The 26039-nt window shown below is 40.1% G+C and overlaps 2 protein-coding genes across 2 annotated transcripts in view; one reads left to right on the forward strand and one right to left on the reverse strand.

Moving 5' to 3' along the window:
• Positions 1 to 4111: 4111 nt before the first annotated feature.
• LOC149286462 (neurobeachin-like) overlaps positions 4112 to 26039 on the forward strand; it is a 72650-nt gene continuing 50722 nt past the window's right edge. Inside the window, exon 1 of the mRNA XM_089494008.1 lies at positions 4112 to 4240. The gene's annotated coding sequence lies outside the window, so the exon portion shown is untranslated. The remainder of the gene's footprint in view (positions 4241 to 26039) is intronic.
• On the reverse strand, positions 6931 to 8010 carry LOC149286463 (putative nucleotidyltransferase MAB21L1). The gene has a single exon (XM_089494009.1). It carries the CDS (start codon positions 8008 to 8010, stop codon positions 6931 to 6933), a length of 1080 nt encoding a protein of 359 aa, XP_089350135.1.

Consider the following 26039-nt stretch of genomic DNA (forward strand, 5'->3'; position numbering starts at 1 on the left):
AGCTCAGAAAACCTCGGCGTTATATAACCGGGAGCGTTCCGAGCGGCGTGCAGCAGGACGGCCGGCTTATTTCTTATATTAGAAGCAATAAGAATATAGAAATGTAAAGGAGCTTCACTGTAATGCCGAAGATGTGTTTCAGAATTAACGCACAAACTTGTACCCTTTTAAAGTGTTATCGATTAGGAATATCACTAAGCAGAAGGAGCGTTGCTAAATCCCAATCGAGGAAGTCTTAAGGTTAATCCATTTCTATTTTTAAACAATTTGTTGGTAGCACAATGAGGATTTCACTCCCAGCGGGAAATATAATTACCCAGACTTTAGTATTTTTTTCCTATTTATGTCTTAACTTTTTGTAATAATAGCTCATTCCCGCTGAGTGTTTTAATCAGTTTAATAATCCTTGTGTAGTGCTAACCATAAGAGCGCGATGGTTCCCATTTTTGCTTAAACAGTTGTCTCCTTAATGTTTACATAGCATTTTATTTGTTAATTAGCAAGTTGAGCTATCTTTCCATGGCTGGTCTTAGAACAAATGGAACCCGAGGCATGAACAGCCCCCCGACACACACACACACACACACACTTTTCCTCATCCCTTTCCCCTAAAACAGTGGCGGTTTTGGAGTGAGAACCACATGTAAGATGTGCTCCCTGTTTGAAGCTAGTAGGGTTGGATATTATATGAAGCGTTGGCTCTCCTGTAGCCGGGGTCGCCAGTAAGGAGTTGGGACTCGGCGTAGAGGACTTCTGCGCGGTACAGCATTGTCTATGACAAGCAGAGCCCAGCAGTAAATTCCCAACTTCAAATGAAACTGGGGAGGACCAGGGTGCTGTATAGATCAATAACAAACTAAAGGTGAAAGTTTTAAAGAGCTGATAGGACATCCTGACACATTTACAGAAGTTGCAGAAGTGATCGCTAAATATGCCTTGATGGGTAAGCGTCACCTCCTAGTTATCACTGGATTAAAGTGATCTGGTTGGCGGCTCGTGTGGGAGCTTTTCCTAAATTATGATAAACGATATCTTGGCGCATCTGGGAAGTCCTGTGTGGGTTTCACATCATTGATAGAATGTTATGTACCTCAAAATCCACCAGCGTGATAGTCTGTCATCCAAAACCAAGTGTGACTGTCCCGTGTTCTGGTGGCAGAATGTTTTTTATGGGCAGCAGTTGACTCACCGGCATTTTAGGACATGCTCTCCTACATTATATGGAAGAGCGGTTTGTCGCCCCTCAGCTCCATGCTCTTTCTCTTGAGTAGTTCCCCCCAGCATACCAGAAGATAGTTAGTGTGCAGATACTTACTTGTTGACCTGCAACATTTAAACATTATGTATCATGGAGAAGAAACAGCTGGTGATGTATCATAAGAAACCCTTCATAGTCACATAAAACCATCATAAATGGGGTGTTTTATTCTGTGCTTCGGAAATGATGTATGATTTCTTATCAATCACTAGATTACAGAACGAACCCAAGAGGTATTTTCATAGAAATAATACGCTTATATCTGAATTTGATTTACATCTGGAAGTGGGCAGGAAAAGCGTTTTCTACATGTTAACGTTGGAGGCCGAGCTCATTGGTTTCCATCTTACTAAAAGCAGCTATTGGATGTCTTCTGCTAATAGTTTCTCTTTAACATATAATTAACAGCCTCTTCGTATAGAAACACAATACGAAGGACGCTCCTCTATACACAATCTCTCTCCTAATGTATTGGTCCCTTGAAGTCTGCCGGGAGGCTGTTCCATGAGCCAACTACATGGTCTGCAAAGTTCTGTTAGTTGTGACTCTGTGGTTCACCTCGTGCCTGCATTTAATTGGATAGCATATATGGAATGTATAGATGAGCCCCTTTTAATATTAAATGATATACAGAATGACCACCCTCTATTGTTGGTCTTGGATTATTGGCACCCATATTGCCAAGTGGTCTTCAAACACAAATGTAAAATCGATTTGGCCACCGCTGTCTTAATCAGGATCAGTTAACGGAATTTTTTCTTATTCATCCCAACGAGACGCCCTGATAATCCTCTGGGATCGTTTATTCTGCGAGGCCTGCCCGTACCGATGTCACGTGCTGGTGTGGTGGTTGCCGCTTAAATTGGGTAATCGGACCGGTTTATTACCTGCTTCCAGCCCTTATATTTGTTCCAACGCCTTTACATCCATCATATGCTTTCCACGCCCGGGATACGTCTTAGATTGCCGCTTTATGTTGTGACATGAGCCGGGTGGCTAATGCTCCTGAAACATGATTTCCGCTTATACGTTTCCACGCGCCCGCTGCCCCGTATCACTAAGGAAAACAAGATGTGCCGCGGCTTCCCGTTAAGAGGAAATCATTTAAGTTGGTAACATGGAGAACGCTCAGTATTTGGATTGGACTTTATGTAAACATTTTAATATGGGCTGTGAGCAGCGCGGAGCGTCTCCCGCAGGGGATTACAGCATAATCCGCTCTCTATGGCTGGAGTGGATTAGCGTCACATTCTCTCTGGGGCTTCTGCTGCTCCTTTTTCCTTCGCAACAAAGAGATTTCCCTCCCCAGACGCACTGTGGAGGGGGAATGACAATGCCATCTGACATCACACCTGGGCTTAGGGCCCAGTGCTTTACATTATACCTATAGAAATAATAATAATTAAAGAAATGAGCCTGCTGAGTGCCGGTGGGAATAGAATTTCCCTCCCATCCAGTCTGTTTTGGAAGCTTCCAAAACGATCATAATTCAATATGCTATATATATGCTATATATATATATATATATGTTACTATTTCATGCTTAATGTAAAGGAACGACAAGTTATTTGGTTTGCCTTCATTAGAAATAGTAAGTTAGCGCACTCTGTCTGCATGTGTATATAGTTATATATATATATATAAAACACTTTCAAAAATGGAAACTGCTGGTTACTAGCACCGGGCTTGGAATATTTGGAATGGTGTGCAATGGACTCTGTGAGTAAATATATATATATATATATATATATATATAAATTTATTGTACATGTGTGTATTACATTTACTTTTATAGCACCAGCAGATTCAATAGCACTGTTACAACAGAATCGGTAAAATAATTTAAAATCACCATTATAGCAAACTGGTACAAAGAAGGACGAGGGCCCTACACACAATCTGTGTGAGTGTGTGTTATATACACGCCTATGTATATATATGTATGTATATATGTATGTATATATATAATATATATTTATATTATACAGTATACAGTGTTCAGGGATGGATAGCATGCAGGGCATTACATGATCCTATGATCTCCCCTAATGGTCAGACAGTACAGTGAAGGATCTGCCAGCCCCGAAGGAGTTAAAGAGCCGGCGCTGGTGTGGAGCTGCCCACGGCCCCCGCTGGCCCGGCTCGGCGGCAGCTCCGTCTGGGTGCGCACGTGATTAGCATCAGCTGACTGGGGTCACGGGGGGGGGGTGGGCCGCAGCCCCGCAGCCCCGCAGCCCCGTAGCCCCGTAGCCCCGTTCCTCTTAAACCTTTCTCTGCCTGCCAATCTTCTCTAATGCGCGCTGTTTCGATGTGTTAGAATGAGTTCCCAGCCGTTCGCTATAGTGGTGTTGAGTGCCCGAGTCCCCTGCTATTTACATGTAATCTGGAACCGCTGAGGTCCCGGTATATCATATAACGTTATTATATACAAAAAAATAAAATCACGCGATATATTTTACCTGTGTAATATAGGTTGTATGCTATCTAGTTATATAGTGTCTTCGCCGATTATTTGCACCCGGGATCCGGTGTGCCGGGAAACGGCCGCACAGCTGCGTGATCCGTATTCTGCAGTAACGGGGTTACAGGCATATAATAACGTGGGAGTGAAAGCCCGTTGCCGTGCGAGCCGCGTATACCGGGACCGTGTGCGGTTGCAGCCCGGTCGGGTACACACAGAAAGATGCAGCCGATTAAGGTTTTGAGTCCCTTTCTGCTGTAATAAAGTCGTTTGTGGCGGTGAGAGACTGAGTGCGGTCGGTGTGTTTTTGTTTGGGTTCTCCCCGGTCTCCTCCGGACCCCCTGCTGTCTCTCTGGTCACTGGATGTCTCTCTCTGTGTTCCAGGTCCGGTTGTCCTCAGCACCCCCGCTCAGCTCATCGCACCGATTGTGGTGGCTAAAGGCACCCTGTCCATCACCACCACCGAGATCTACTTTGAGGTGGACGAGGACGACCCCGGCTTCAAAAAGATCGACCCCAAAGTGAGTAACCGGTGGCGCGCTGGGTGGGTGTCGGGTAACGATCCGCATTGATTGAAAGATCAGACGGGCCGGGAAAAGGTCTGCTAATGAGTTCCCAGATCGCAAACACATGTATTACTAACGGGATCTATACATAAACCTATAGGGGACATCGCAGGCAGTGAGCAGAAGCAGAGTTATTATAAAGATATGTGTAGATATATATATATAGAGAGAAATATATACATATATAGATAGATACATTTATAATATTGTATTAATTAGATCGTTATATGTTGTTATATGAATGTCATGATCCGATCTCTGATGCTCCGGTAAATGCAGCCGTGTCTATAACCAAATACCTGGAATAACGTTAACCGGTTTATGTTAGTTGACCGACTCTTTCATTTCTTCTACTCCGGTTGGTCTCCTGCGCCTTATTATATTAAACATAATTTAAACAAGAACAGGATTAGCTTGTTTTTATTACAAAATGTGGGCAAAAAATATCCGTTTTGAAACATTTCATGCGGATTTATATTTTAGTTTTTTGGGGTTTTTTTTAAATGGTTGATCTAATTTATTTAATAGACCGGAAAAAAGAAAAATACAAATATATAATAAAGTATTTCAGTCCGGTTTTTAAAAATGATTTCAGAATCTTAATTTTAGTTTCCTTGAAAGACTAGGAAGTAGCTTTATTTTTCATTACAGATTTTCTTACTGGGAATTACTCTTCACTTTCCGTTTTCTTGTGTAATTTCTTTGCCGATTAATTTGGGTTTACTAAACTTAATACATAAATTACATTTATTTATTTGAAAACAAAAAGATCAGAAAAAATAAAAATCCATGCCTATCAAGTAAATGGTTAATTTAATTCGTTTTGTTTGATATGTTGACGCTAAAGCTGAAATATTCATGATAGATATAACTTGTTAAGAAATTATTGAATGTTTTATGTAGATATTTACATTTATCACAATACTTCAAAGAAAAAAAAAGCCTGTTTAAAAATATCCTGAATATATCTATTTTGTCCTTCGAGTGGACAGGCTATATATATATAAAATATATAGTCCTCAATCATGAATGAATAATTGTTATATATATTTATTTTCTGTATATTATAATTGTATTGCATGTTGTATATACAAATTAGTTAATACAATAATTATAATATAATCAGTATATTCCCATCAATTTGTGATGGGTCAAAACAAACTGATTAAAATACTGTAAAATATATTTATATGTTTATAATAATTTGGGGGGATTATTCTTCCTAGTCCTAAATAATGACTGAATTCGAGATATATATATTTTTAAATGTATTCTAGAATCCTATATATTATAAACACAGTTTATTGCACTTTAGATTAATCTGAAATAAATTAGGCGTGCTAAATTTTCTAGAGGCTATTCTAATCCTAAATCTTTAAAAGCAAAATTCTCTTGAAGGTGCTGTTAGATCCCATTAATTACCATTTCAAAGACTGACAGTTGTTGAGGGTCTTTAACCAGTAAATTGTAGTATAGATTTCCCATCATTTTGGGGTTAATAATAATAACTAAATAAAGCAGTAAAATTTACACAGTAAAATAGAAAGGATAAATGTTCCAATAATTTAGGGAAATGTCCTCAAAAATCAAACACGTAGAGGGAGAATATTTTCATGGCATTTATTATTTTGGATTTTTTAAATTAAATCAGCAACAATTCTAAATCACAAAAGTAATTATCCAGTGTATTTCAAGTGCATTTCTTTTCAAATATAGAATTCGAATATCGAAGCGCCATAGTATAAGCGAAATTCAAATTTCATTTGAATATATTTAAATAACATTTCAAGTATATTTCTGGAATGTTACGAATAAAACAAGCATTCTGGCCAAAATAAACTGTAAACTTCGCAGTTCGGACCCGAAAATAATAACAGAGAACGAAATGTCTTCATAGCAGAAAGTGTCCTGTCGATCCGAGAAGGAAATGGAAATCACAAAACATTAAGATCCACAATTTATTTCAAACACACCGAGTCACAATATTCTCATACATAAAATGTACATTATTTGTTCGGATCCCGGTTATAAACCGGAATAAATACTGATGCGATAATCCCCAACCGGACAACTCGAAGATCCGCAAATATGGAGGAAAAAAATGCAAATTGGATTCATTTTCCTTTATTTTTTTATAGGATTCGGTGAACGAATAACTAACTCGTTACCGATAAAAAAAAAAACGGTGTCCTCCGTTAAAGACCGAGGGTAGCAAAGCGTGTGGGTGTTTTTCCTATTTTAAATTCAGAATAGAAAAATCCTATTTAGCCTTCATTTTGTTTTCGATTGTAAATAATCGAAAGCAATTTCAGTAAATTGTATCCTCCAAAGTTGCCGTTTTAATTGTGAATTAATTGTCTCTCGCGGCTCCGTTAGTCCCATTTGTTCGGATCCAGTTCGTAAGCCTCGTTATTATTATTATTCGTATTGGCGATCATTGTTTTAACCCATTCGCCGCCAGCTGGGCCTTACAAGGCTTAGCGCTTGTTAAGTAGCTTGTGTATGCCTGCCTGTCCGCGAAGGGGTTAAGTGTCACGCGCGGCTTGTACTCCTTGTCGGTATGTGGCGGCGGCGGCATTGTATCCAGGTGCTCCGGGCGAGCAGGTGAGTGTCCGTGGGGTCCCCCCGAGAGGAGCGGCGGGGCTTTAGAGTTTCTCCAGGCTCTTGGGGTTGGTGAGGATCTCCCGTGCCAGCCTCCAGGTCTGCTTGGCCGCGTTCTCCAGGGCGGAGTGGGGCTTGCCCTGGAAGAGGTCCAGGTTGGGCAGGAAGTAGTGCGGGCACCTGCGGCACTGGAGGCAGGAGATGAGCTGCAGCAGGATGCCGTTGAGCCGGTCTCCCAGGCAGGACTCGTCCCAGTCCGACTCCCGGGGGTGTTTCTCGCACTCGTAGGACACCAGGGTCTTCATGTGGTAGTTGTTGAGGGGCTGGCCGGGCAGCTCCAGGTGTCGGTCCCGCAGCGTTTTGAGGAGGGAGAGGCACTTCTTCCTGCACCCGCCGAGCTGCAGCCTGTTCTCGGCTTCCGCAAACTGCAGCACCCAGGCGTCGCTCTCCGCTGAGCTCTGCTTCCCGGCCAGGGTGTGACACTCCTTGGACAGCAGGTTGAAGCCCTCGGCCTTGACCTCTGCCACCCTGTTGGGCCCCGGCCAAGGGATGTGCGGCAGGGGCCAGTGGGCAGCGCTGCGGGGCCAGATGCCGGTGCACTTGAAGGCTGGAGTGATCTGCACCACGTACCGGTCCCTGATCCTCAGCTTCACCTCGCTGGTGTCGGCCACCATCTTCACCACGTCCCGGTAACTGCACTTGTCCACAGCCTGGGCCACCAGGGTCTGGAACCTGGACCTGATCTTGCGGGCTGACAGGTAGCCCGAGGCGGTGATAAACTCCACCCAGAGGGACATGCTCCTCTTCCGGCCGTCACTCAGCTTCAGCACCGCGCAGCCCGGCAGGGAGCCGTCATCCACAAAGTTAAAGACCCCCATCTGGTTGAGATAGAGGACCACCTCGAACTCGGTGGGCGAGATGACCTCCAGTCCCTCGTAGCGGTTATCCATCTCGTTGAGGGAGCTGATGAAGCGGGGCTCCTGCACCTCCACCTCCTTGAGCACATCGGACACCACTTTGCACACCTCGCGGATGGTCTTGGCGATGGCCGCCTTCCTGGCCTGGCACTTCTCGTTGTAGTACTTGTTGAGGTGGTAGACCAGCTTGGCCTGGGCCGCGATCATGTTGGGGCAGAGATCCGGGTTGTACACCGGAGTCTCGCAATAAGCCGAGGGATCCAAGGCGGCTGCTGGGAGAGGAGCCAACTTTAAAGAGAAGGAAGGGACTCCCGGGGAGAAAGAAGCGGGCGGAGGGCTTGGTGGAGCCGGGGATGCCCGTCCTCACACTGACCCTGTGGATGGCATGAGGATGGGGCCGCCACAGGGGTTAAGGGGCAGGCCTGTCACAGTCCCTGCGCTGTGCCGCTAATTGTGCCGCTTGGTGTGCGCCCCGGCCTTGGGATGGCTCATCACTGCGCACCGTGCGTGGAGGCTGCTGAGACTGTGTACTAAAGCCCCACACACGCTCACGAGTGGGAATTATAAAGGGAGGGCCAGCCAGGCGGCCAATCGCCACTAGGCGAGTCTCCGCCTTCTTGTGCGAGCCACATCACCCCCCAACCCTCCGAGCGGGGGCACCCGGTGAAGGTGACGGCTGGGGCACCGAGACAAGAGCGTGGCCTGAACCCCTTTAACCCTGTGGGTGCTGCGCTCGGGGCAGAGACAGTACGCAGGCGCGGGGGATTTAAACGCACAAAGTGTTAGAGAGACACCCGTCACCCGCCTGTCACCCGTCAGCACAGAATGCGTTCTATAGAACACTGCACGGGGCCGGTCACCTCAAATCTATTACCCACATAAAACGTGTATATATATATATATAGTAGTAGTAGTTATGTATGTGTGTTTTTATGTATGTGTGTAATTATTATTGGATATATAGTTACATACTGTGTGTGTTTATGTACGTATAGAAATGTGTGTGTGTATATATTTATATATATATAGATATGCAATTATATACTGTGTGTGTATATATATAGAGAGAGACATGTTTGAGTGTGTGTATATATATATATATATATATATATATATATATATATATATATATATATATATATATATATATAGTACTGTGTGTGTGTAAATAGATATGTGGTTATACTGTGTGTGTGTGTGTGTAAATAGATATATGTGGTTATATACTGTGTGTGTATAGATATATGTGGTTATATACTGTGTGTGTATAGATATATGTGGTTATATACTGTGTGTGTATAGATATATGTAGTTATATACTGTGTGTGTGTATATATAGATATATGTAGTTATATACTGTGTGTGTGTGTATATATAGGTATATGTAGTTATATACTGTGTGTGTGTGTGTATATATAGATATATGTAGTTATATACTGTGTGTGTGTGTATATATAGGTATATGTAGTTATATACTGTGTGTGTGTATATATAGGTATATGTAGTTATATACTGTGTGTGTGTATATATAGGTATATGTAGTTATATACTGTGTGTGTGTATATATAGGTATATGTAGTTATATACTGTGTGTGTGTATATATAGGTATATGTAGTTATATACTGTGTGTGTATATATAGATATATGTAGTTATATTCTGTGTGTGTGTGTGTGTATATATATATAGATATATGTAGTTATATACCGTGTGTGTATAGATATGTATATATGTTGTATGTAGGTATATACTGATAATTGTGAGTTGTGTATAGTTTTGTTCCGGCTGTATGTTTATAGATGGCGGCAGGGTTGTGTGTTATATTATTACACATTCGATATGTTGTAGTATTTGGTGCCTAGTGGGCATAGAGTAATGGAATAAAGAGACGTTTGCGCTTCTCCGTGCGTGTTATGCAGTAAGCAGTCATAATCCCCGCGTCCCGTTGTGTGTCATTTCCACGCGCGGTTTAAAGCTGTAGTTGAGTGGAAGGCGAGTGAGTCAGGTGTATCGGGTGATGTATAATGTGCGGCAGTCTCACAGGATGGCACTTCCGACAGCTGCTGTTCGTTAGCGGGATCGGGACGCGCGTGGGTATTGTTGTGATATGTGGATTGCGGGGTTTACATCACCGGCAATCTGCCCGCCGTCACACCTGCCGTTTATCCGGGACAGTCTGCGGAGCATCAGCCAACTTCTTTCACCTTCCCGTCCCCGCGTTAATATTATGTATTCGGTGGCGCGTCCGGGTCACCCCGGGGCTTTGATGTGTGAATTTCGTTCTGTTCGGTATTTTGCTTTAATGCAATAGGCGGGGGTTTCGCGGCTTAGATATACTTATATATATTTTTGTATATATAAATGTATAGTGACGCTTATATTTATAATTATATATACATACGCCGAGTTCCCGATTTACACTCCGCCGCTTATATATAATGTTTATATAATATATGTCTATCGGTCTGCACCCTGCTCTGTTGCGGCCGGGCCCTGTAAGTCAGTTTCGTGCCCTAAACATGTTGCTGCGAGGCGGGGACAGACTGAGCGGCGACCCGGGGGCTCTAGCTAGACCGACACCAGACTCCCCGGCATCCAGCCGAACGGTGACTGGTACGCCCTGCTGCAGCCGGGGTACTTGGTTTGCGCGCTCCCGCTAATCGTATTACACGGCTGGCATTCTTACTGTAATCGGCATTGTGCTAGACCGGGATGAAGGAGGCCCTGTACACCCGCATGCCTGCCTTCACTGAGAGGGAGGAAAGCCGGTGCGTGGCCAGCGATGGGGTCTAACCTCACACACACCTGCTTCCCCGCCGCCCGCACGGCACCCTACACTGCGTATCCTAGCAACTCTTAACCCATGCGTGACCGCGCCCGAGCATTGCGCGCTCCCGCCTCTGTCAGTCGTGTCATCTCAGACCTGGTCCTATAGGCTGTTTCCGGAAAGTGTGACAGGCTGCGCGGCTTAGACTCGTCTGTTAACCGCCTGCGCGTCACTGTCGGCCCTTAACTTTGTCAATTATATTAAGCCACAGATAACAAAACAGTTACATTTAAGGCTCCTTTATTAAGATCCAGAGAAATCCTTTACTGCCTGTTAACGTTTCCTCAGAATTTTATTACTTTCCTGCCCCCCCCTTAATTTCGGGAAAAAAGCATCTGCCAACCATTATCTTTATGTGTAAAGAATTCCTGAATACAGTAACCATATCACTGCTGTGTGTAACGGGGTGCTGTGTGTAACGTGTCGCCGCTGCTGTGTGTGTTTGTGTGTAACGTGTCGCTACTCAGTGCCTGGAAACAATGTTACAAAGTCTCCATGTTAATGCTAACACTTTACGCTTAACCTCCACACACAGCACCCTGTCCTACTAACAATGCTCTATGGATTTATAATATATAGAGACGGGTATTTTATATATATATAGAGACGTGTATTTGTAAGCTAAATATATATATATATATATATATATATATATATATAACAGGCACAATTGTTGTACATTTGGTAATATAAGAAACACATTTACATAAGGATACCTATTTTGTTTTCCTTTTTATATAACCCTAAAATATTACAAATGTGTATATACATCTATATATATATATAGAGAGAGAGAGAGAGTTTTAGAGGATATAGCATGTTGCATTCTCACATTTTTAGTCAGGGGTCTGTCCACTTTCTATAGTTTGTTTTTTGTGTAATTTTTTTTTTTTAAGTGTTTGTCATCGTGATAAGTTGGCTGCAAAATTTAAACTCCGTAATTCAAACGCCTGGAGCCGATTTTCCTTTGTTGCCTGGCAACTCCTCCATTATAGCTCCACAAATGTCATCGGAAGTCATTTTATAAAATAGAAAACAAATGGCAAGTAATAGCTCCCGGGCGCTTTTGCATATTGTGTTTGTGTAGCAGATACACTCATAAGACCAGAAACTAAAATGAAATGATAGGAGCTGATCCGTCCTCATTTTAATAATAAAATCATACAAAAAACAAACTATGGAACCTATTGCCTTTTCCAGATTGAGAAGTGAATGGCTGTAATTAGCTGGTTATAGACCTGTGGAGGAATCCTTGCCATACTTGATCAGTATATATATATATATATAAAATATTATTTTTTAATGATTAATATAAAACAATCCCCAGTTTATATAATGTATTGCTTTATTCCTCTATTTATGAGCTGTTTGTATATATATATATATATATATATCACATATATATATATATATATATATATATATATATATATATATATATATATGTGTGTGTGTTATGGATTGGTGTGATCTATGAGGTTAACTGGTAAATTGCAGCCAAACATTTCTAGTAAAAGCCAGTAATGGCAGCAGTGTTCATATTGAGGGGACCTGCATTCACCAGCTAAGAAAGGAAACAATTTCGGAGATGGGGCAGAAAAGGTCAATTTCCACCATCACGAAAACAATGAGGAAAGAGGATTTTAGCATGGGAGGGGGGCTAGTTTGGAGAAATGCTGAAGAATGAGAGCTGCAATTCGTTTAGTTTACTATGGCCCATGTTATGTTACAATAAATGACATGCGCTTTTTAATGCTATTTTACATGAATTCACTTAAAAAATGTATGTTAGCTATAACCTTATTGTGAAATTAGTTTTTTTATCACTGCCATTAAATTGTAATAATGGGAAGATTAAAGCATTTTTACGTTGTTCTGTTTTTCCATAAAGAGCACTATACATGCGGAATATGCCCACATCTGTTACTGTATCATGGATTTAGTTGGTGCACATGGCAAATTTGGGAATGTGGCAAGCGTTTGTTCTCCTTTAAACATTATTCTTCCTATGACAAGTGTATGTAACACGTGGAAACGCTTGGGAAAGTAAACTGTAAAATGTTTGTAGGGAAACACAAGCCCTCAATAAAACCAGATTGGATCTATTATCTACTAAGTAATCGTACTCCTAAATCCAATGCAAGAGTCTAGTTGAATCCCGTTTGAGTTTCTTTCAATAATCTGAGCATTTTGTACATTTTTATACATTTACTAGTTTGGCTCTAATCTGGCTTTTAGGGGACTTTTATCTTTCACGTATTTTTTAACTTATTGCAAAAATATATAAAATTATTTAAAGAACGTGGAAGGAAAAAGTCACCCCAGCGTTTGCAAATTACAACCAACTACCTGCTGTGTGCGTGCGTGCGTGCGCGCGCGCGTATTACGCTGAAACCCACCAAACAAATATCTGTTCTACAAAACCCATGAGTTCCCATTATCTTTAATTATTATTTAATATATTTAATATTTTAAATATGTATTATATCAATTATTATTATTATTATATACACTTTACAATAGACACAGTCGAAGGGTGTCATAACAAAAGAATTAACGGACAATTAGATATAGAAGGCCCTGCTCACCAGCTTTTACACCTTAGAGGATGGATGTGTATATATATATATATGTGTGTGTATATATATATATGTATATATAAAACGTGTGTGTGTATTTCAATCTATGACTACATCCATGTTTCCTGAGATTTGTTTCTGCTCACTACACGCATTAGCACGATTCTCCCCGGCATGCATCTGCCGGAGCACAGTTTAGCCACAGGCATCTGTAGAGCTCGCGCTGCTCAGCTTAGCAGTGAAAAGCCATATGTGTTTACCAGAAAACTAAATCCATTTTTATTTATTTTAGTCTGGGATGGTTAATTTTGCGTTGCCCCAAGATCGTGAAATAAAACACCTAAAAATAATGAATTGCTCCTTTTCTCGAGGCATTTTCATTTTTCTAGTGCAATATGGAATGCTTGTCAGCACTTCTGATAAACGAGCCTGCTTCATTTACATAGATTGCACATTAACACAACAATTAGTTTTATTTTACAATCCGGCCAAAATAACACATCACTACTAGTGTTTTCATCAACAAGAAATGGGTAATCTGTGTTTTATAGTAAGGAAAACAAAATGTTTAGTTTTTTTAAACATCTTTTAGAAAAAAAAAAACCAGGAAAAACTAAATTGATGGATACAGAAAACATTTACCACTTATTTATTTTTCTTAAAAAAATATTTTATACTATCTTATTTTTTGAAAGCCTCTTTGAAGCAGCTTTAGCATTATATGCCAATTATTATATTATCCTGAATAAACTGAATTTCTAACCTTTTTTCTTAGTAGACAGGGTTATGCTGCACAGATACAGAGCAAACGTTATTGTTCTAAACTTTTATTTATATAACTACAACAATTTACGCAGCGCTTCTTACAGTCCGTACATTCAAAAAGTGTGAAAAAAACTAAAATTTAGAGACTTAAGACAAGCTGGTACATCCGGGAAAGGCTGCTCACAAGCTTACAGTTATTCTCAGCCGTGCAGGGGTTAATTCCTCGCTCCCGCATCCTAATATGAAACACTATTTTCGCTGCACCGTTGCAACAATAGGGACCTAAATGCAGAAGCCGTTCGTTTGCTACTTTTTAGGACGGGACAGAGTGGTTGCAGCTGTCAGCGCTCGGCTAATGATGACAAATGTCCCTCTGGATGCAAATCGTAGTGCTTGCAGCCTGCTGGCAAAGTCTGCCAGATTACCTTCCTTCAGATAGTAATTTAACCTTTTTAAACTCATGTCGCAATGAAATTATCAACCTGGATGGTTTCAACACACGAGCACTCGTTCAATAAAAAGATCAATTTTTTTTGCTACTTTTAAGCATAACCTAGCATTAAATAATTCTGCTTACAGCTTAATACATATTTTTATAATATTATTATTTTTATTTTATATTACAAATATTTACTATTCCCAGATATTAGCAAATTAGATAAAATGAAATTAGGTGTTTTTGTAGAAATGTCTGTACTATACTATACTAAGGGTATATTCGTTTATTTTGGCATTTACAGACCAAAATGAATTATTGGTCATTTCTATACATTTGAAAGTTGCCTTAAACTGCGCATAATAATAATAATACAAAAGGTTAATTTAAGAAACCTATATTTACAGGCTCTGCAGTTTGCCTGTGCGTTTTATAGAATATTCTTCGTTTTGCCTTTACGGCTATCAAATTAAGTCCAGAACGTGCACAAAAGAATCCCTTTTCATGTTCAATGTCGCCCCATCTGTGTCATCTGGTGATTTATGCATTAGGGAGGTGTTACCGTATGAATCCAAATGTGCTAGGCACTCTTTTTATGGACTCGGTCTGAGTACAGAGGAGTTTATAAGTTGTCCAGACCATTGTCTGTCACTTCCAGCTGACATGTGTACATTCTGTTAAGCATATTTCCTGGATAATAATAACTAATGAAGCCTGGGACATTAGAGATTTCTTTTAAACATGCTCCCCATTTTCATTTGATGCCGACCACTTAACACATGCCTAAACGGTTTTCCCTTTTTCAGCCTTCCTAATTAATTTTTTCTCTACGTATGTTTAAACTAGAAAACAAAACAAAAAAATCCTTTAATTCTAATAATTCTAATAATGTTTAATTTTATAAAAAAAAAATAGGATTGAAATTATTCCAGCTTTTCTTTATTTGCTTTAAAAATAGTGAATCCATAGTATTATGCATTACTGATTACATATTTTTTTATGCATTGCAGCGTGCCATTAGAAATATTATTCTTTTTAGTTATTTGTAAAATTGGCTAGCTTTAAGAAATATATCTGTGTAAGCATCTCTTCACATGGGCAGGGCTTAAGACATTTTAATTAGAATGCTGGGAAATCCAGATATAGCTGAAATTGGAGTTAATATTTTTTTAATATTCTTATTGCATTTTCATATATATTCGTTTTTTATTTTTGTATTTTTATTGACCACGATTGTAATTGTTTTTATTCTATGAAGGGGGAGGATTGTTATTTCAACAGTTCTTGAAGATAACCACTTTGGACATATCAAGCTCATTTCTCTACTTTCCTTACCGATATATATATATATATATATATATATATATATATATATATATATATATATATATATATATATATCTCTCTCTCTCTCTCTCTCTCTCTCTCTCTCTCTCTCTCTCTCTCTCTCTCTATCTATATATATATATATATATATATATATATATATATATCGCTTAGTCGTCTGCTCCATATCAATGTGTAGTAATACCATTTCACCTGGAATTAATTTATGTAAATCCTGCTATAAATAACAGAAACTGAAAACACTCACCTCCTTCCAACAAAATTTTAAGAATTTTTCATTTACTTTACCGAATAAGAGCATATTTTCTGGGGTTAGTTAGATACTTGTTTTAATAAAAAAAAAAATGTTTTTATGTCACGCATTCTAAGATCAGTGACAAAATATACATTTTTGATGTCCCATTTTTCCTCATGTAAATACTCAAATAATTCCTTGATCTCATCTTAGACTCAGAATAGCCTTATGTCTATGTGTGTGTTTACGTTTGCTTACTGTATTAGCCACTACCACTTCTGCTTAAAACATCCTTAACTTTTATCTAAGCTCCTTGCAATCTAGTTTTAGATCATGACCTCTTGTTCTCCTCTCCTCCTTTTATATAAACTTCCCCCGTATAGTTAATGAAATCCCTTAAATCTGTGTAAATGCTGTGATGATGGAAGGGTATATATACTTAACTAATCTAATGAAACAAGAAGAAATTGGATACAGAAATCCTTGTCGAGAGTTTTTTGTACAGGCTGTTAAATCCCGGCCACATTGTGTCTTTAAAGCGTTAGGTAATGGAGCTTAGTGCCTCTTTATTGTTGTATATATGATCCGCACCTCGTATGGAGAGAAGAAATGGACACTTGTTGGCTTCTGGCAGCTCTAAGCCCAGCTGGAGGCGAAAGGCTGTACACAATCAAGTGGAGGACTGAACTTGTGAACATCTCCCAAGTGTCTCGGGATATCAGAGAATAGCCGGAGCTTCCGATGGACGTGCCCCGTAGCGTTAGCACATGTCTTTTACGAAATATGGTTCCTTTTTAATGCCTTCCGCTAGTATTATATAGTAACTAAAAGCAGTCAGCATACAAATCAGCAGGTAATGAGCATCGTGTAATATAAATGGGGATGTGAAACGCCCGTGGTTTGAGGGACCTGGTTCCATAAACCAGAGCAGCGGTTCTTGACAGAAGAATTAAGAATAACAGAGGATGGGCGTTTGTTGAGGGCACAACGTAGTAGGCATCTGAGGCTAAAACTGAAGGCTGTTGTTCAGTAAGGTTGACCTACTAAATCCCCCCCCCAGCAAATACTGTTACTACTTTTTGTTCAGGTTTAAGAATAATAGTGTTAAATAGCGAGTTATTAGATTAGATCACTGCCTTGTTAAGTAATGTTCTTGTCTTTGTGCCATCTAAAAGAAGGGGTTCTTTTAAGTACAAATTGTGATCCCTGCCTCGTGGTACTTGCTTGTTTCAGCATGTGAAGGCAGACACTGGGTCAGGGGGACCAAGTTTTACCGAACACTGGTCTGGAACATTCATTTCATCCCTGAAGTTATTTGGGATGAAACTTTACGTGGATGCGGATATTCTCCAGATACGCTTGTGTTATACATGCAGCCTTTTGTGTGTAGAATCATCAGATCTATTTACCTGCGTGAAATTCACGTTGCTCCATTGAAGTGACAGTGTTTTGGCAGCATTTCTAAAGTGTCTAAGCACAAAAAGGACTACAATCCTGAATGAATGCCAGTGTTGACACCACCTAACAAGAAGGGATTATGTGTTTACAGAAGAAGTAATATGATAGGTCAAGTGTAAGAGGCACTTCACAAGAGCACTTCAGCGCATAATGAGTGAGTGACTGGAGAGAGTGAGGCTGCCACTCTGCTTCGGGACCGCGAGCCCTCTTGATCATGCTCAGCTGCTGTGCTCGCATGTGGGGAATAATAGGAAAGAGGCTTTTCTCTCTCATTTTTCTTGCTAATTTACACATTCAGGTCATTTTTTGTTTGCTCTCCTTATTTGCGATTCTCTTTTGTCTGGGTGCTGATCTCTTTCTAGCCTCGGGCCTACGAACTAATTTGAGCCTCTGTAATTACAGTGTGTTTTACACCTGTCTGCTTTTTGAGCCACCCCTCATCCACAATCTGATCTGTGTATTCTAGATTTCCGCTGCCAATTAGAACTTCTGAAAATCCCTTTTAATGAGATTTTTGCACTTCTATCTGTGTCATGGTGTGTGTGATATAATGTATGCGTGCTATAAATATATATGTGGTATATACACACTTACCATTGTAATGTAAATGAATCCCACATATAAACTAGAAATTCAGATTTTTGTTTTTCCCATATACCCAGTAACTCAGTAGTTACTAACATACGTGATTTAAATAATAAAAAAAATGATTTTTTTTTATGTGCTTCTGTAGTGGATTTTTAAATAACATGTATAACTTTTCTTTATAGAGTGTACCCTTTTAGGTATAAAGCTTTGGTTAGGAATTTTGATGTTTGCTGTTGGTAGGTTGGGGATGTTTAGATATAATTAAAGTGTTAGTTTAGTAAGAGAGTGAGAGAAGTGATCAGGTTGAAATAGCAAGGAATCTATGATGTATGAGTTAGCCATAGGTCATGAACCAGGTATGCTTTGAGGTCCTACCATAGGTAAACGCTCAGAATGCCTCCTATATGCTGTCAAATCCAATGTTTCCATTGTCCTCCATTTTGAATTAATTTATATTGTGCACAGGAACCATCTTTTATGGTCAGGAAAAGATGTATTTTTAGCATTTATTTAGTATCTGCCCACCCAGAGGTTTGTACACATATATGTTATCCTTCTGATAGAGACAAGGTAGGCCTTTGTTGATCTAAAGCAGTCAGACGCACTCCGTTTGGAGTGCTGATATAGAGCTATGCAGTTTGAATGTTCTAATGGCAAATTGTAGTGGTTTATTTCTTTCTGTATAATGTTATCACAAAAGACTCGCATTCGGATACCCGGAATTCCTCTTGATCGAAAGTATATTGTTTAAACTAGATTATTTTGGCAGGAACCACTGCTAAAATCTGGTTATGTTTTACGGAACCAGCTCTGGATATTTAGAAGCCCAACAGGGCTATTGCATGTACGCTTTTTGGCGTGTTGTCTTATACAATTAGCTGCTTGATCATGGTTTGCTTTTACAGGCATTAGCCGCAACTAACATTTCTCCACCCTTAGTCTTCTAATTCCAAACCATACAGCTCAGAGTATATAACGTGAGGAGCCTCCTGAGCATTCATTATTTTTGATGAGATGACAACTGGTTAGGTTCATGCAATTATTGTTCACACTGCTTCAACTTTCACACAAAAATTGGGCTTGTTAAATCTTCACTCGGAAAACGGGTATACAGCCTATACAGCTATATCTTCCTTTATATGTATGTACTGATGGAAGCTGCCCCATGCCAGGAGAAAGACAACCGTTTCTTATAGCTTACACCTTCCACATTGTTGTTTGCTGTTATAGAATTATGCGTTCTGAAAATAAAAGAAACTTACGTAGCACCTTTTAGTCTTACCATAGAAAATGATTTGCCCCCACCCCCTGCCAAAAACCCACCTACTATACTCTGTGTTCGTACAATATTCACCCCCACCAAAACGCACAGAGATTGTTTCAGTCTGCTTCAATGATTTATTCTAATTGTAATGCGGATATGTTGCTATTGTGTCGCTGCCGTTCTCTTGTGATATTGTGATTGTCTGGATGGTCTATCCTCGGCTCATCCTTGCCCGTGCAGGTACCACCTTCATGTTTTGGATAAGACATCAGTGGTCAAAATCTTGATGGCTGTTACCCTTATATGACAGAATTCAGTCATTCTCTTACTACTTCTCATAAGCACGACATTTAACATTACATGGATACTTTGCTTTGGTCCTTGAAGGCACACTTGTCTTCCATCTAATTCTGTAACTTTTATGCTGGCCCATTAAAAACCTCAACTACAGATTCCATTTTCTGTTAGCTGAATAAGACAGTATCTGCTTTTCTTATTAATAGGAACAATGCTAATTCTTTAGATCAATAAGTCTTTCCTGTGTCAGAGAAAGGCTATGGCATCACATCTGGACATCTATGCGTTGTATGTAGGTGTAATAATGGTTATGAGCCTGTAACGCATCGTCGGCAGCGGCTTTGTGCTACTCCAGATTTATTTTTAAAAAATAACGCGTTCATTGTTCCTTACCCTTTGTAAACCCGATAATGCGTACTTTAGCATCATGTGAGTTTTCATAGTTTAATCTTTTTTTCAAAAGCTTTTCAGTATAAAGGCTCTAAATGGTCCTCAGTATTAATTTGATGTGACTTCTGCAGATTGTTTGAAACTCTTACGTTTTTTTCCAACTTGTGTCCTTTCACTCGAGCGATCAGCTAAATGTTTAATGGACTCCGTACTATAAGCTGTCCATTGTGCTTCATTTTTCTGTTACCTCTTCTTCTTAATCATTACCCCCTATAGTTACGCCAGATCAGGGTCTTACTGTTTTTCAAGCATTAATGAAAGCATTTTTTTTTTATTATTTCTTCAATTCTAAAAGTAAAAAAAGCCATTGGTTTGCTCATCAGAAGATAAGAACACATTTAGCTAATTAATTTTATTTCTATATTGACTTTTTGTTTTATTAGAATGCTTGTAAAGTTCCTGTTAAGAAGACAGTAATGAAAGAGCCACGTATTCTAGGGGTTTCAAAGCAGTTTTAATGTTTAGGATTGGCGTACAAAAAGTGAGAACACACATAGTGTATGTAACGGGCTGGCACATGTAGGACATCTCCCCATTCTTCTCCTGGAGTGCTGAAGAATACTGTAGTAGTAGAAATCTCCCCGGTCTTCCAAATTGTACCGTTGCTTTATTGCATATTGGCAGAATGTTGCCAGAATAGCCTAAAAAAAAAGGCTGAAATGTGGAAGTCCAATTAAAAAACATAAACTACTAGACTTAGCATGACTATATATATATATATATATATATATATATATATATATTAATATAAATCCACGTTTACTGTACAGGACAAAACAAGAATTATAATTTTCAACGACTGGAAATATTCCAGATAATGACAGATTTGACCTGAGCTGTAGAAAGTCTGGTCTTGTGTATAAAGCTACATTGGGATAATAATAAATTAACGATGTAGATGTAAATTTAGGTTTTTGCTTAATTCCTTAATCTTTTGAGCTTTATTAAATATTCTCGCTCGTGTTGCAACTCTGTGCAGCAAATGACAAATATAACACATTTTCTATTAAAATAGGGTCACCCACCCTTGTAATGGGGAGTCGTGACGAAAATTCAGCACATTCGGCAGCGCGGGCAGACACCGTTCACAAAAAAGTACTACTCCTATCACCCTTACACATTCTTATACATTTTTTAGTTTATACATCAGAACAAAGTATAGAGTAATATTTACATTTAATCGTCAGTCTACTTTAATGTCCAGGTAATATGCAGCCTTATTCCTTTAGCCTCTAAATAAGTGTATGTTGGGGAACGCTGCTTCTTCTCGTTTTTGTGCTGATAACACTGTAGGTATTTTAATTTTTCATCAAAGGAACCCTTGAGGTGGAAAGTTAAAGCCGGCTGCGTTGCTGTAGAGCGGACGAAATGTCGCTTGGATTTTGCTGCTCACTAGTTTGATATACTCATTTGCTGATGTGAAACGACGAGAGCTTAGAAAGCACTTTTTTTTTTTTTTTTCCCGTCCTTCCCCTCTGTCTACAGACCAAGCGGGGCCTACAGAACCCAGTCAGCAGGTCATTAACTCCGGAGAAAACAGCTTGCATTAATATGCTCTAATCCTGTATAATTAGTCAAATTACTGCACGCCGACCGGCTTGTCATGTGCTGTCAGATCTGGCATGCAAGCTGGATAGCCAGGGTCCCTCCGGAATGCCACCTCGATCGGGGCGAGGGGTCTGGTGGCCATAGTGCATCTTTTAATGAGCCGAGCTCAAGCTGACTCGGCTGGCACAGGAACAGCCTTAGTGACGTCCGATTGCAATAGAGGACACTGCGCATATAATCTGCCAGCTTGATCACTTTTTATATATGCTACATTTGGCTGGACAATAGCCATATCCAGCATGTAGTAGTTCATAAGATGTATTTTTTGATCTAGAATATTGTCTTCCTCCCAGCTGGGGCTGCGGCCCAGATGTTGGACCTGAAGGATTGTTATACTGGCCCATCCCAGTAACAAGGGTTGTTTTTGTCCTACATCATCATCCGAATGCCATATGGCACGAGACCAAACACAAAACCTCAACAAACCCCTTATTACTTATGTTTCATCCACGCATACTCAAACATAGAACCTGTTACAAGGTACTTAAGCTCGATTAGTCCTTATAAGAAAGAAGTGATTACAAGCAGCTACAAATTACCTACCACGGTGTAATTCTGATTACCAAGCCACCGAAGTGTGAATGACTTTCTTTTTCAGTGGGTTATTATACATTAGCATACATTTAGAGAGCGCCGTGTTCTGGCTGCCTGATAAAGCCCGTTTTACCTGTGCTTTAACACCGGATTGCTTGTTGTGCTTTTGGCAATGACAGATAAGTCAGTGTAATTCCCCTTCGCAAGGAAAATGATGCTTCGGATTCCAGACGCATCCTCAAGATGTCACCGACAATAATCTTCAAAGCGTGGCCAGCAAAAGTGGGCTGTATGTTTGCCGGGTGATATAGTGCAAATGACAGGAAGAATTATGCGCAAGAAGACAAATCTGTAACATATTATTAAGCAATTTCACGTGAATAACAGGGATAAAAGGATAATGGATGAGGGTGTCATTATTACCTTGGTGTGGAAGGAAGGCAGAGGCAGCGGTAGGAAGACAAGATTAATTGAGGGACGGCTGCACCGCTCATCCCTCATCAGCTTTTTGTAAGACGGGGTCCTGAAATTCCCCTGTCCCTTTCCGTCAAAACAAAATCGCTCCACTTCTGCATTTTAATTCACCAGGGAAGAAGGGCAATAAAAGAAGAGGGCACGTATCATCCCCTTTTAATATATTACCCCGAAATGGCTCAATGAAGACTTGATTGTGTCAGAACCTGTACATAGAACCAGTTCATCTTCTTTCCCAAGTACTCATAATACCATTTCTAAAATAATTGTTACCAAATGACACTCCTGCGCCAAAATAGCAACCTGGATGCCATATTCTGTAGGGTGAGGAAGATTTAACACCAAATCAGGCTATAAACTCTATAGGTTAGAAAGTAGTGGCTAAGTGAAATAGCCTTCCACCAGAGGTGGTAGGGTTTGATATGGTTTAAGTATGCAGCTGTTCTGAACGTAAAGCACAGCAAAGAACCAAGTTTAGAAAAGTAGAAAAATGGGCAAATTTAGATAAGCTTTACAGGGCTTTTATCTGCTATCATGTTCTTTGTCGCCAACGTTTTACATTCATTTAATATTATTATTCATGCTTATATAGACTCCTGATTATGTGCTTATCATGGGACTTTGGAAATGCTTCAAACAGATAGTGGAAATGGAGCAGCTACAATTCCCATCATCCCCTCTTCCCCGGGAGACAGGGCAATACTTTTGGGGTTGTAGTCAGGCAGTTAGATGTCACCATGTATCAGAACACTCCTTGTCCTTCACAACCCCCATACATGAAATCACTTGGTGCTAGATTAGCCGTATGCTGGACCAGGCTGACAGTGTACATTGTACTTCCTTTTTGATCTAATTTTAGAGACAGATTGAATATGCTCCATTCAGAGATGCCATCTGTATTAAAGCAGGATAATTTGGTTTATGGCTTTACTAATGACATTGTTGCATCACTGAATGCTCTCTGCTCCAGGGAGAGCACAGTGTATGATGAGACAACGCGGACGCTACAAAAAGACACACACACCAGGAAGTCGGCTTATCTCATTTCTGTTAAAGTGCATATGATGGCTGGAGTGTCGCTTTAAGTAAAATTTAACTCTAACGTTTTGATTCAGTGCGTCGGAAAGCTTTTGTCTCAGCTCTGTAATTAAGTAATTAAGTTTCAAAAATTGCACAGTTATTAAGGAACCAGCAAACTTTTAAAATAACCTTTGCATCTCTGATAGAAGCCAAAGTTAACGTTGTTACCTGTTGAGGAAAACAAAGTGAGCCCTACTGAGATCACCTCCTTTTCTGCAGCTGTCCTGAGGTCAGTGTGCGAGACCAGGGGCCGATGGGGCAAACGGGTCTTATTGCTCCAGCAGTGAGGATCACTTCTTCTGGTCCACAGAAAGTAGAGTGGATCTAGTTAAAGAGACAGTCTAATGCCCCTGATTCCCTTAATACTGAAGAAGGCAGATTAATGTACTCCCCCTGTGAGTACTTTAACATGTATTCTTTCAAAATTAAATTAAAAAGTTCTTACCCGACACAAGAGATTGTCTTGCACCGGCAGCCACTGATTGGCTGCTTAAGCTGACCATGCATTAAAGTGGCCGATGTCATCTCAAAAGGGACCCTGCAGCCATCGGATGTAATCTATGCAATCGGAGTTGCCTGCAGGTGTTGTCTGCAAGCAGGCAGTTCGTAACTTCTAACTGAACTACTCAAAGTGTATGGAGCCTTGAAAACCTAGTGTTGGTTTCTTTTTGCCAACTATTTTTAAGTTTAGTAAAGCTATGAAGACATATCCATTACCCCAATTCCATCTCAAAACTCACCCTTCTCTTCTCGGCATTAGGCTTGTGTGTGCAATTTACACTCATCATTCATTTTAGGCTGTAGCGGTAGGATTCACGTTTCTGATAAATCAGTGTTTCTGATAAATCGGTGTTCTCGTAGTTTCTGCCGTTAAACACTGTAAAACCAGCCATTAGCCATACTTACCAGAGAGCCCTTGGGAGCTTCCGTCTAAGCCCTTGAAATATGGTTGTGTGTTTATCTGATAATCCAATATTACTTGAGTGGGGTCTGTTTTCCTTCCATTATGTCTGAAAAGATACTTCACCCGTCGTCCATTAAATACTGATCTAAGGCAGATTAATTGCTAAATACTGTAGAGCAGATGATTTCCTAGAAACTGGAGGAAGCATGTGTTACATGGAGCAGAGGCTACTTTGGCTTATCAGAGGTTTTAAAAATGAGTAGAAAACACATCCTTCTGCAGAATAAAAACCAGTAAGATACTGCTGTTCCGTTATCATAAAACCATGAGTTTCTAGGTGTGGTGTGAAAGGTAAACCCAATTGATCTATCTATCTATCTATCTATCTATCTATCTATCCCTCAGACCCTGTGACCACCAAATAAATCTGCTACATTGCTCACTGACACCTAGGTAACATTAATTGAGTTCCCAACACCTATGGACATAAACCTACTTTTATTTACCTTTGTTGAGTCCTGCAGAGCAATCAAACCAAGGATAGGCCTTACCTTTATTTTTACACCATACGTTGGACTCGGTGTTTAACATCTAACATTGTCCTTACGTTTACCTACCTTATGTTTAATCTGCCAGAGGGATGCCAGCCGGGGATCCTTCTTCCTATTTTATTCTGCTTGCAATGTATGAAAGACAGCAATAACTGTAAAGCTTGTTCAGAACTATAGTCCATTCTGTCAGACCGGAGTCATCTTGTAAATTATTGCTAGCATGCGATGAAGCAAACTATACACGATGGGTGCATGGAACATGCTTCATTACCAGGCTGTAGCTGAAGCAAGGTCACACGGCTGACAAAGGGGAGAAAAGTCTCGACAAAGTGAAAATTGAGATCACGGGGCTAGTGCTTTGTTTGCGTTCTGGGTAAATGAACCAACTGAAATGATGCCGGAGCTGTTTGTTACTGAATGTGCTGCTGTCTCTTTAGTATGGAGAATAAATATCACTTTCTATGTACTGCAAATGCTTCCTTTCCCTGCATCTGGTTACCTCTGTTATGTAGGGCTGCCTAGCCTAAAGTAATCTGGGTTGTAAGTAGGTTCACAATGGGTAGCTCTTCTCCTTGTAGAGGCCTCATCAGTGTCCTCCTCTGCCACTCCACCAGAGATCCAAGTGTCCTCCTCAGCCGATATCAGCATGGAACCTACATCTATGCAGTGCTTGATTACAGCCCCAAGTCAAGTGATCGGGTGCCTTCATTCTCATATCTAACGCGGAAGATTGTAAGCTTGCGAGCCGGGCTCTCTCCACCTAATGTATCGCTTTGTCTTAGTCTGTCAATTCTCGTCTTGTCGTACCCCTTGAATTTATCTATTGTATTAAGTGCTGCG

Source organism: Sceloporus occidentalis, unplaced genomic scaffold (genome assembly GCF_023333645.1).
Source record: "Sceloporus occidentalis isolate IW3139 unplaced genomic scaffold, rSceOcc1.0.p SCAF_68, whole genome shotgun sequence".
In the NCBI taxonomy this organism is placed as follows: Eukaryota; Metazoa; Chordata; class Lepidosauria; order Squamata; family Phrynosomatidae; genus Sceloporus; species Sceloporus occidentalis.